This window comes from Musca vetustissima, unplaced genomic scaffold (genome assembly GCF_032173495.1).
Source record: "Musca vetustissima isolate MV318-11 ecotype Yass unplaced genomic scaffold, APGP_CSIRO_Mvet_v1 utg284174, whole genome shotgun sequence".
In the NCBI taxonomy this organism is placed as follows: Eukaryota; Metazoa; Arthropoda; class Insecta; order Diptera; family Muscidae; genus Musca; species Musca vetustissima.
In genome coordinates this window covers 8,996-20,230 of record NW_026876645.1, presented here as the reverse complement: position 1 = coordinate 20,230, position 11,235 = coordinate 8,996, and the positions used below count along the sequence as shown (strand labels likewise).

The 11,235-nt window shown below is 37.8% G+C and overlaps 1 protein-coding gene across 1 annotated transcript; it reads right to left on the bottom strand.

The window, feature by feature from the left end:
* Positions 1–6: 6 nt before the first annotated feature.
* Positions 7–1,777, bottom strand: LOC133321203 (AFG3-like protein 2; the record flags this gene model as incomplete). Its single annotated transcript, XM_061530290.1, has 4 exons — positions 1,684–1,777; positions 1,167–1,606; positions 713–1,108; positions 7–347 (listed from the first exon to the last, which is right to left on the bottom strand). Coding segments are annotated over exons 1-4 (1,240 nt in total), but the record flags the coding sequence as incomplete, so codon positions are not given.
* Between the last annotated feature and the right edge of the window lie 9,458 nt (positions 1,778–11,235).

The following is an 11,235-nucleotide window of genomic DNA, read 5'->3' as shown; positions in this document are numbered from 1 at the left end:
GACCACCGAATGATTTGCCACCACGTTTGCGACCGACAGCATCAATTTCATCGATGAACAGAATGCAAGGGGCATTTTTACGAGCCATAGCGAACATGTCACGTACACGGGATGGACCCACACCGACAAACATCTCCAAAAACTCTGAACCAGAGACAGTGATGAAAGGCACATTGGCTTCACCGGCAGTGGCCTTGGCCAACATAGTTTTACCGGTACCGGGAGGTCCAGTCAACATAGCACCTTTGGGTATCTTAGCACCGAGATCGATGTATTTTTGAGGATTCTTCAGGAAGTTGACAAATTCCATAATTTCGATTTTGGCCTCTTCACAGCCGGCAACATCCCTGAAAGAAAATGAAAAGATAATTTAATTAGTAATCGTAGTAATTGAGACCTTAAACAATATTTTTCAAAAACAAAACGGTATTGCGACCTTGAGAAAATATTTTAAAAATATCCAAGCATGTGTTGGAGAGCAACAGTGTGGGGCTTTGATTTTTTTGATATATAATTTTAATTATTTAATTATTATTTTAAATAATCCACACATGTTGGGGCTTTGAATAATATTTTTAAAAATGGCAAGCCTGTATGGGCTTTTATATGGGCTGTTTATAGTTCTTAAAAGAATAATATTTCCAGGTAGTGTGAACAGAATGGAAAACCTATGGTTAAGTGTGTAAATATATGTATTTTCTATTCGACTTACTTGAATCGTACACCAATTTCATTGGAATTAATGAGCTTGGCTGTTGACTGCATGACACCGCCAAACAGACCACCACCTTTACGACCCTTACCGCCCATCATATCGGCAGAGCGACGCATCATATAGACTAGGAAACCAATTATCAACAAGGTTGGCAACAGTCCAGTTAAACTGGAAGCCTCAACTTCGGTACGATAAATAACAGGAACAAAATTCACCGGTTCTATGCCCTGTTCCACTTGGGCATTTTCTAGATTACGTTCAAATGAATCCACACTGCCAATGTTGAACCACAATACACCACTGGCATCTTGGGCATTGCCTGGCAAGAGACGAACACGTACCCATTTCTTGTTCACCACCTCTAGTTTTTCCACAATGCCACGGTTAAGGTAACTAAAAGAGGAATGCATTACAACAAATCTGGTTTTTACTAAAAGGGAGTAGAACCTACCTTGTAACAAATTCTTTCCATGAGATTTCTTTGTAACCCATTTCAAAGAATGCCAATGTGGCAATTATACCCACAGCAGCCAGGGCACCGAATATAACCATTTTCTCGCGGTTACCATCACCGCCATCGCCAATGGGTCTACCTTGGCCACCCTTGCCGCCACCACCACTTCCCGACTGTTTGGCGGTATTGTTGAACATACCGAAATTCCATTCATTACTCTTTGGTTGTGATGCCGACTTTGGTGCTGCAGCCTGTTCGGCAGGCTTTGCTGATTTCCCTGCTGCAGCAGCTGCCTCACTGGCAGCCGGCTTAGCCGCCTTGCCCTCTTCGAAATATTTTTCAAAGCCCTTTGGTGGTTTCTTGCAGAAATGCCTAATCTGTTCTACTAAATAGCGTATCAAAGGCACCTGTTCCAATGCCACCGCTCCACGTTGTATCTGTTACCCGAAAAAAGAAACAAAACCAATTATCACCTTTTCTATTTCACAACAACATCATCATCTGCATGACTTACCTTTTCTGTTGCCGGTGTGGCATTATGTTGGCTCATATAGGTACGTCGCATGCAACGTTCCATGGCCTTTGCTGAACTCAGCAGTCGATGTGCCATTCTTCAAAAATTTGCAATCCAATCTGGCTGCCGCACTAGAGTGTAGAGGTGTTATTTAACTTTTTTGCACACACAAAGTTCGGTTCGGTTCACGCCGCCGTTCGTTTTTGCTTCACAAATATTCAATGAAGATGATATCTACGGAGTGTGGAAATTGGGGTTTTGTTTAATTAATCAAAATCATTACTCACTTTCAATTAATTAATTTATAAAATTACAATAAAATAAACTCTGATTGGAAAATACCGATTGTTGTGAAATGTTCGATGTTTCTGACAGCAGCGGTAAAAAAATGAGATGTAGTGTAGAAACGCCTTTGCGAATGACATAAACAGCTGATTGATGAAGTGGGAGAGTAATAATATCGATATGAGCCGATAAGGAATTATCGAATAGGGTAATTAAAGCATATTGGCGACATATTAAATATATTTATTTGAAAGTAGAAAAAAATAGTCAGGTTGGAAAATTACTCGTAAGATTTGTATGAGGAATATGCCGAAAATTGAATATGTTTTGTAATCTACACATGTTTACTACGTCTTCGATATAATAATTAAAAAATTTCTATCGAAGTAAAATTTGGGTATTTTGGGATTTTGTGGAACAAACTTTACACTAGTAGGACGTGAGCCAGGAAGGAAAGAGTTAATAAAGAAAAAAATTATACTATATATTGGTCATTTTAATTAAAAGAGCAAAAATTCATAATTGCAGCTAATTTGGCTGAAAAGCGTGCCGAAATATAAATTGGCCATTAAATTGTAATTTGGCTTCAATTAAAAAGTAAATAAAGACAAAAAAATAAATAAACCGTTATATGGTATTATTGAACCATGCTTGTAACATAATTGGTCCGTTCCCGTACTGCAAGAATTTACTAGATTTTACTATTTTCTTCGATATCATAAAGGAAAATTCGTTATCGTAGTAAAAAGTAGTAGATTCTTGCAATACGGGAACAGACCGAATATACACTGTATGGGGTAGTCTGCAAATATTTTGAGGTGGAAAAAACCGACAAACTAATTTTAGTTTGTTCCCTTATTAAGATTTTTTTTAAATTAGTAAAAATATGAAACAAGTTACGGTTAATAGAGAATTCATGTAGATTCTGGAAGAAATCAAATACTTTTTCGTGTCCTCTGCGGTAATCTGCTGAACTATGACAAAGTAAATAGTTTCGATTGATTTTTGACAGTAAAAACTGTGGGGACGCCATCTAGCGATGAATAGTAAACATTAACAAGACGCACACGAAATCAATTTTACGGTATTATCGGTTTGTGGTAATACAGTGCACTGCCATAGAATGGTTTGGCCCTAAACCGCTGCAGTCATGTATGGTGGTTATTTTGGATACTACCTTTTTGGAAAAATAATTTTTCTTTAAAAAAACACAAAAGGGGAGTTTATCAAATAATATATTCTCAAGGCCTACCAAGTGGTATGTTCTCGTACTACAAGAATCTACTAATTTTATACCGTTCGCCACACTGTGGTACAGGGTATTATGTCTTTGTGCATATGTTTGTAACAGGCAAAAGGAATCGAGATGGACCCATGGTTCCTTTTGAGAATATTCATAGAATCACTTTATGAGTCGATTTACGCATGTCCGTCCGTCCGTCCATGTATTTTTGTGAACAAAGTACAGGTCGCATTTATGATCCGGTGTGGATGAAATTTGGCGCAGCTCACTTATTTGGCCCATGGACGACCCCTATTTAAATTGATCGGTTCAGATGTAGATATAGCTCCCGTATATAGTTTCATCCGATTTAAGGTGAATGGGGCACCAATGTCCTTATATATCTTTCGATTTGCACGAAATTTAGCATAGGGTACTGAATTGAGGCTAGAATGAAGTGTGTCAAGCTTCGAGAAAATCGGTTCAGATTTAGATATAGCTCCCATATATTTTATATTTTCGCCCGATTAAAGGAAAATGGGGCACCAGAGTCCCTACATATCTTTCGATTTGCATGAAATTTCACACAGCGTATTGAATTAGGTCTAGAATGATGTGTATCAAGTTTCGAGAAAATCGGGTCAGATTAAGATATAGCTCCCATATATAGTTTTGTCCGATTTTATGTAAATGGTGCAACAAAGTCCCTATGTATCTTTCGATATGCGCGTAAATTTGCATGGTGTACTCTATTGAGTTTAGAAATCTGTCCCTACCATTCCTCGTGTTTTAAGCTTCGAGAAAATCGGTTTAGATTTAGATTTAAGTTCGTTCAATTTCATGTCAATGTTCCTTCGAAAAGGCGTCGTCTGTTAGGATACATATGTAGAATATATCCAAAGTGGTGAAGGGTATCATATAGTCGGCTCAGTCCGACTTTACTACTTTCTTTACTTGTTTCCTTTATGATATCGAAAAAAGTAATAAAAATTAGGAGATATTTGGCCTGTTCCTGTACTGCAAGAATCTACTACTTTTTACTATGATAACGAAATTTCCTTTATGATATCGAAGAAAATAGTAAAATCGAGTAGATTCTTGCAGTACGGGAACAGACTAATTTATAGTACAAAGTTGTGTATTTACAAAAGTTGTGTATTTATTTAAAAGCAAAAAACTTTTCAACCAAACACCACAATCTTCGATTTTCGAAATATATTTTTTTGCGACTATAGAGATGCTTACAAGAGTTTACTAAACATATCATTTCTAATGGCTATGGATTGATTTCATACAAATGGGTATATGCATATACTATAATCTTTTGTATATTTATATATAAAAAGTTCAATTGTCGTTTATTTGATAATCTCTTTTATTTTATAATAGTCCTTCACTTATCCATTTATAATCATAATATTACACTGTAAATTACTAATTTCATGGGATTTCATTATATTCCATCAAAGCTTTCACAAAACACACATACACACTTGCATATCCATCCATTACCACACGTTTTCCAATGACTTTTTCAATTATATTATCATTAAATTAAGAGAAATGATAACATTAATACATGGTTTCCGACATTTTCGTTACTCGACTACTCAATTCTCTCATTATGTCAATGTTGTTGTTGTCATCGTTCTCATCGTCGTATTCCCTGATGCTTACAATCAAAGATGTCATTAGAGAAGATGTCAAATATTGAAGGCACAACTCATTAATCATTACATTTTCATGCCATTCATGAACACAAGCAAACAAACAAACGAAACAATACAACAGCAAACGCTACATTAACAACAACAACTGCATCAGTAGCAGCATCAGTCAAACATACAATCTATCAATTAATCTCTTCGCTCTTTCAATGCTCTCAGAGCTGCTGTATATTCGGTAGTGTTTCATGTTGATGTCGTTCGGTCGGTAATTGATGAAATGAATACAGGTAGTAGTCGTCGCGACGAAATTAATTATAGCCATCATTTGGAGACATGTAAAGGGGGGACAGTCTGCCATCCAGTGGTTGATATTATAACAATTAGGGGGGTAACATGGGTATTTAATTTGGCCGACGTATGTCTGTGTGTGGTCAAATCAGATGCCTGACATTGCTCTTCAACTAATTATTGACAGATGGTAACACAACAAACAACAAGTGATTGCTCTGTATTCTCTAAGGGAGTAACTGTTTGAAAGAGGAGAGATTTAAAATTCCTAGAGTGAAAACTCAAATGATAAACAAGAACTTTTCTTACCCTCCATCGTGTGGTGTATATTCATCAATAATTAAGTGAAATCTCTGTGTGTATTAACAAACCTTCACTTGTATTTTATGGGGATTTTTTTACTGAGGACGCTATCAAAATATCGAATATAGGTCGAGAGATTTAATCATAAGTTTTAGCATTCCAAAAACCCCGAAGTACCAAATTAGCCGTTGGTATGGCTAAAATCGTCAAAATACAAAAATTGAGCCGAAACTTTTTTGGACCAGCTTCCGAGACCCTGATTTGCCCAACCACTGGTTTTTTGGTTGGAAAATGCAACAGAACCCCTCAAATGATCGAAAATTGGCAGGACCTCCAACGAGAGTTTTTATGCTTTGATATATTCCAACGCCCAAAACCCCTAAAATTGAACGGAAACTTTTTTGGACCACCTTCCGAAACCTTGAATTGCCCAACCAAAGGTTTTTTGGTTGGAAAATGCAACTGAACCCCTCAAATGATCGAACATTGGCAGGACTTACCACGAGAGTTTTTATGCTCAGATATATTCCAGTGCCCAAAACTCTGAAATGCCAAATTACAGTCCCTTCGGATAGAAGATGCTCCTAAGAATATAAAAATATCGAAATTTTGAGGGGCACTATTATATGTGAGCTATACCAAAAAGTGGACCAATGTACCCCATTACCAAACATCGTAGGAGTACTAGAAAAGTCGGTGCAAAATTTTAAAGCTATATCTAAATATTGTGATCTGCAGCGTGATTTCTATAGGAACTTCCATTAGCTCGTTTATAGAGAATCCCTTTAGCTCTTCTATAGAGAATCCCATAAGCCCGTTTATAGAGACTAACGTCAGATCATTTAAAGACCCTTCCTTCAGCTCGTCAATTGAGATCCATTCAACTCGTCTATGGAAGGGACTTCCTTCAGCTCGTCTACAGACCCTTCCTGACAGATCATCAACAACCATCCTTCAGCTCGTCAATTGAGATCAATTCTGCTCGTCTAAAGAAGAGACTCCCTTCAGCCTTGGATATAGCAGAGACTCCCTTCAGACTGCGTTATAGCAGAGACTCCCTACAACTCATCTATAGCTGAGACTCCCTTAAGTTCGTCTCACCATATACTCCTTTCAGTTCGTCTATATCAGGGACTCCTTCGGCTCGTTTATAGAAGAGACCCCCTTCAGCTCGTTTATAGAAGAGACCCCCTTCAGCTCGTCTATAGAAGAGACTCCCTTCAGCTCGTCTATAGAAGAGACTCCCTTCAGCTCGTCTATAGAAGAGACTCCCTTCAGCTCGTCTATAGAAGAGACTCCCTTCAGCTCGTCTATAGAAGAGACTCCCTTCAGCTCGTCTATAGAAGAGACTCCCTTCAGCTCGTCTATAGAAGAGACTCCCTTCAGCTCGTCTATAGAAGAGACTCCCTTCAGCTCGTCTATAGAAGAGACTACCTTCAGCTCGTCTATAGAAGAGACTCCCTTCAGCTTGTCTATAGAAGAGACTCCCTTCAGCTCGTCTATAGAAGAGACTCCCTTCAGCTCGTCTATAGAAGAGACTCCCTTCAGCTCGTCTATAGAAGAGACTCCCTTCAGCTCATCTATAGAAGAGACTCCCTTCAGCTCATCTAGAGAACAGACTCCGTCTCTCGTCAGCTTTTCTACAGCAGAGACTCCCTTCTGGTCGTATATAGAATAGACTCCCTTCACTTCGTCTATAGGAGAGACTCCCTTCAGCTCGTCTATAGAAGAGACTCCCTCCTGTTCGTCTATAGCAGATACTCTCTATTGTTCGTCTGTAGCAGATACTTCCTACTGTTCGTCTACAGAAGAAACTTCCTTCAGCTCGTCCATAGCAGGGACTCTCTTCAGAGAACAGACTCTCTTCTGCTCGTTTGTAGCAGAGACTCCCTTCTGCTCGTCTATAGCAGTGACTCCTTCAGTTCGTCTAAGCAAAGACTCCCTTCGGTCCGTCTAAAGCAGAGATACCCTCCAGGTGGTCTATAGCAGAGACTCTCTTCAGATTGTCTATAGCAGAGACCCCAATTGAACTTGTCTATAGTACCTTCGAAGATACCATTAGTTTATCTCATTTATCTCAATTTCCGACCTGACAAAACCAAATATACTCTGGTGGTTCTGAAAAAAGTTAAACATAAGCATGACCAAGCGTAAAATTGATTAAAGATTTCATTTAAATTCCCTATGGATCTCATCAAAGTTAACGAAACGAAACCAAACAACAAAAAACGAAAATGAAAGGATTCTCTTTGTTGTCACTCAGCGTCATTATGAGAATCCTTCAGTCAATGAATGGGGAATGGTGATAATAGATCTTTGTATCATTTTTTTATTTTACAATCTAAACCATTACCCTAGACTCTTAGTAAACTATCAGACAATCACCAAAGAGGTGCCATAACATGTTAACATTTTGTTCTTAATAAACTACTGGTGTTACGTAATTTATAATAGGAAACTAATAAAAAAATACAAAAACAACAACATCACTAGTTTTAGATTTTCTTCTTCTACTTCGCAATTTGAAATTTGCTTCGCAACACATTTGCGACAAAGAAACGAGGTTATCTTTCGGACAAAATCTTTTCTTTCATTAACTGTTTTCTGTTCACTTTAATAAAAAATTTGTTTTTTTCTTTTTCTGCTTCTGGCTGGAGCAGAAGAGAAGCAGAAGAGGAACCGAGGAAAATAGCACTGAAGAGAAATCCGCCAACATTCAATGGGAAATAAATGCTGAAGGAATAGAAAAAAAAACTAAAAACGAGGAGAATGAAAACGCATCTCTGGTGCGTGTTAAACACCATAAATGGCCGTATCATCGCCTTCATCAGTAGCGACGACAACCGAAATGCTGCTGCAACCAGTCTGTCGGTGTGTCAGTTGGTAGCAGCAAAAAAAAAAGTAACATAGAAATACTTTGGTAATAGAAAAAGGAAAATATTCGACGACGAGGACAACAGCAATAATAACACCTGTATTGAAAAGATTGCAAAATGGGTATCCATGTGGGTCAAATAGGCCTAAGGAAATGGGGGCCTGGGAAAATTATTTTTAAACCAGTCAGCGGAGCAGTCGGACGGGTCCGACCATACGATACCCCACACAACTACCACGGAATTCTAACTTTCTGCGAAAGTTTACTCCGAGCCTGGGCAAAATTTCATGATATTTGAACCCTCTTGCTCGATTAGAGGTCAGAGGTCTACAACACCTCTTCCTTACACCGATATATTTTCCGAATTTTAAAGCCCTTCTAATTACTTGTCCAGATTCCCTTCATTGTGGGTTGTATGGTGAAGTTCGGATTACAATTGTGGCATATAAATCGGCTCAAAAATACAAAAAAAAAAAAACAGTAAGGAAAGTAGTAAAGTCGGACGGGGCCGACTATATGATACCCTTCACCACTATGGGTATATTAAACAGGACTATTAACATGAAATTGGATGAAATAATATATGTGATATTTATCTAAATGTGAATCTACCTAGATCTATCCATAAAGTATGTAAATCGACTTCAAACAAATATAAATAGGTCATACATTGGGCTATGTCTGTACTTCTAGAAAACGCAACTACGTAATTCTATGCTCAATTTTGTACCTTGTGCAAAATTTGATGCCAATCTGACTAACATGAGGAGTTTGATGCCCAATTTACTTGAAATCGGGCGAAAATATATATGGTAGCTCTATCCAAATATTAAGCGATTTCAAGCAAACTTGTCACAGGATAAGTTATACTAATTTCAGAACGTTTTGTTCCTATTGGTTCCTGGACCGATCTTCTCGAAACTTGGCAGACATCACTCTAGGCTCATTTCAGTACGTTATGCCAAATTTCGTGCAAATCGAAAGATATATAGCGACTTTATTGCACCTTTTACATGAAATCGGACGAAACTATGTGTGGGAGCTATATAGAAATCTGGACCGATTTTCTCGAAACTAGGCAGACATCATTCTAGGCTCAATTCAGTACGTTATGTCAAATTTCGTGCAAATCGAAGGATATATAGGGACTTTGGTGCACCATTTATATGAAATCGGACGAAACTATATATGGGAGCTATATCTAAATCAGGACCGATTTTCATGAAACTTGGCAGACATCATTCTAGGCTCAATTAAGTACGTTATGCCAAATTTCGTGCAAATCGAAGGATATATAGGGACTTTGGTGGACCATTTACATGAAATCAGACACAATTATATATGGGAGCTATATATAAATCTTGACCTATTTTCACGAAACTTGGCAGACATCATTCTAGACTCAATTAAGTACGTTATGTCAAATTTCGTGCAAATCGAAGGATATATAGGGACTTTGGTGCACCATTTACATGAAATCGGACGAAACTATATATGGGAGCTATATCAAAATCAGGATCGATTTTCATGAAACTTGGCAGACATCATTCTAGGCTCAATTAAGTACGTTATGCCAAATTTCGCGCAAATCGAAGGATATATAGGGACTTTGGTGCACCATTTACATGAAATCGGACACAATTATATATGGGAGCTATATCTAAATCTTGACCTATTTTCACGAAACTTGGCAGACATCATTCTAGACTCAATTAAGTACGTTATGCCAAATTTCGTGCAAATCAAAGGATATATAGGGACTTTGGGGCACCATTTACATGAAATCGGACACAATTATATATGGGAGCTATATCTAAATCTGGACCGATTTTCACGAAACTTGGCAGACATAACTCTAGGCTCAATTCAGTACGTTATGCTAAATTTCGTGCACATCGAATGATATATAGGGACTTTGGGGCACCATTTACATGAAATCTGACTAAACTATATATGGGAGCTACATCTAAATCTGAACCGATTTTCACGAAACTTGGCAGACATCATTCTAGACCTAAATGATTAGGCTGTACCAAATTTCGTGCAAATCGAAAGATATATAGGGACCGTTTACATTAAATCGGTTAAATATATAAATCTGAACCGATTTTTTCCAATTTCAATAGTGTTCGTCCTTTTGCCGAATAAGTGACCTATGCCAAATTTTATCCAATTCGGATCATAAATACAACCTGTACTTTGTTTACAATTTAACATGGACAGACAGACTGACGGACGGACATGCATAAATCGACTTCGAAAGTGATTCTATGCATATTCTCAAAAGGAACCCTGTGTCTATCTCGTTTCCTTTTGCCTGTTACAAACAAATGCACAAAGACATAATACCCTGTACCACAGTGTGGTGAAAGGTATAAAAATTAAATTCTTGGTCCAGTTCATCCTAAAATTATTATGTGATCATCGCCGAAAATTATAGGCGTTGTCCTTGACCTCTAGTGTGGTAATGGGTTACAAAATAATATCAATACATAAGCACCTTTAAATATTTACGTGTAACTGCCACATCCGAGTACATACGACAATATAATTGGTATCAATTTGAAGGTCAACAACTGCTCTTGGATATACTATCAACTTCTCAGGTCCATGTCCTTTCGGGGTAAATATATACGATTTGGAATACAGATTTTGTCATATTTCACACAAAAGTTAGGGTCCATTTAAACCGCCAAATATTGACCGATATTTATAAAAAACAGGCATGCTTATTCTATAGCCCGATCGACTTATCAATGTGTGTGCCATAATTGCGGCCTATGGAGCGACCAGGACGATCGGTATACTTTAAGGTGAGTCTAGGACCAATATTTCACGGCCTTACAAACTCTTGCGGCTGCACAAAGCCATAAAAATCCACGCTTTTATCAAGGTGTCTGAAAAATATGTTT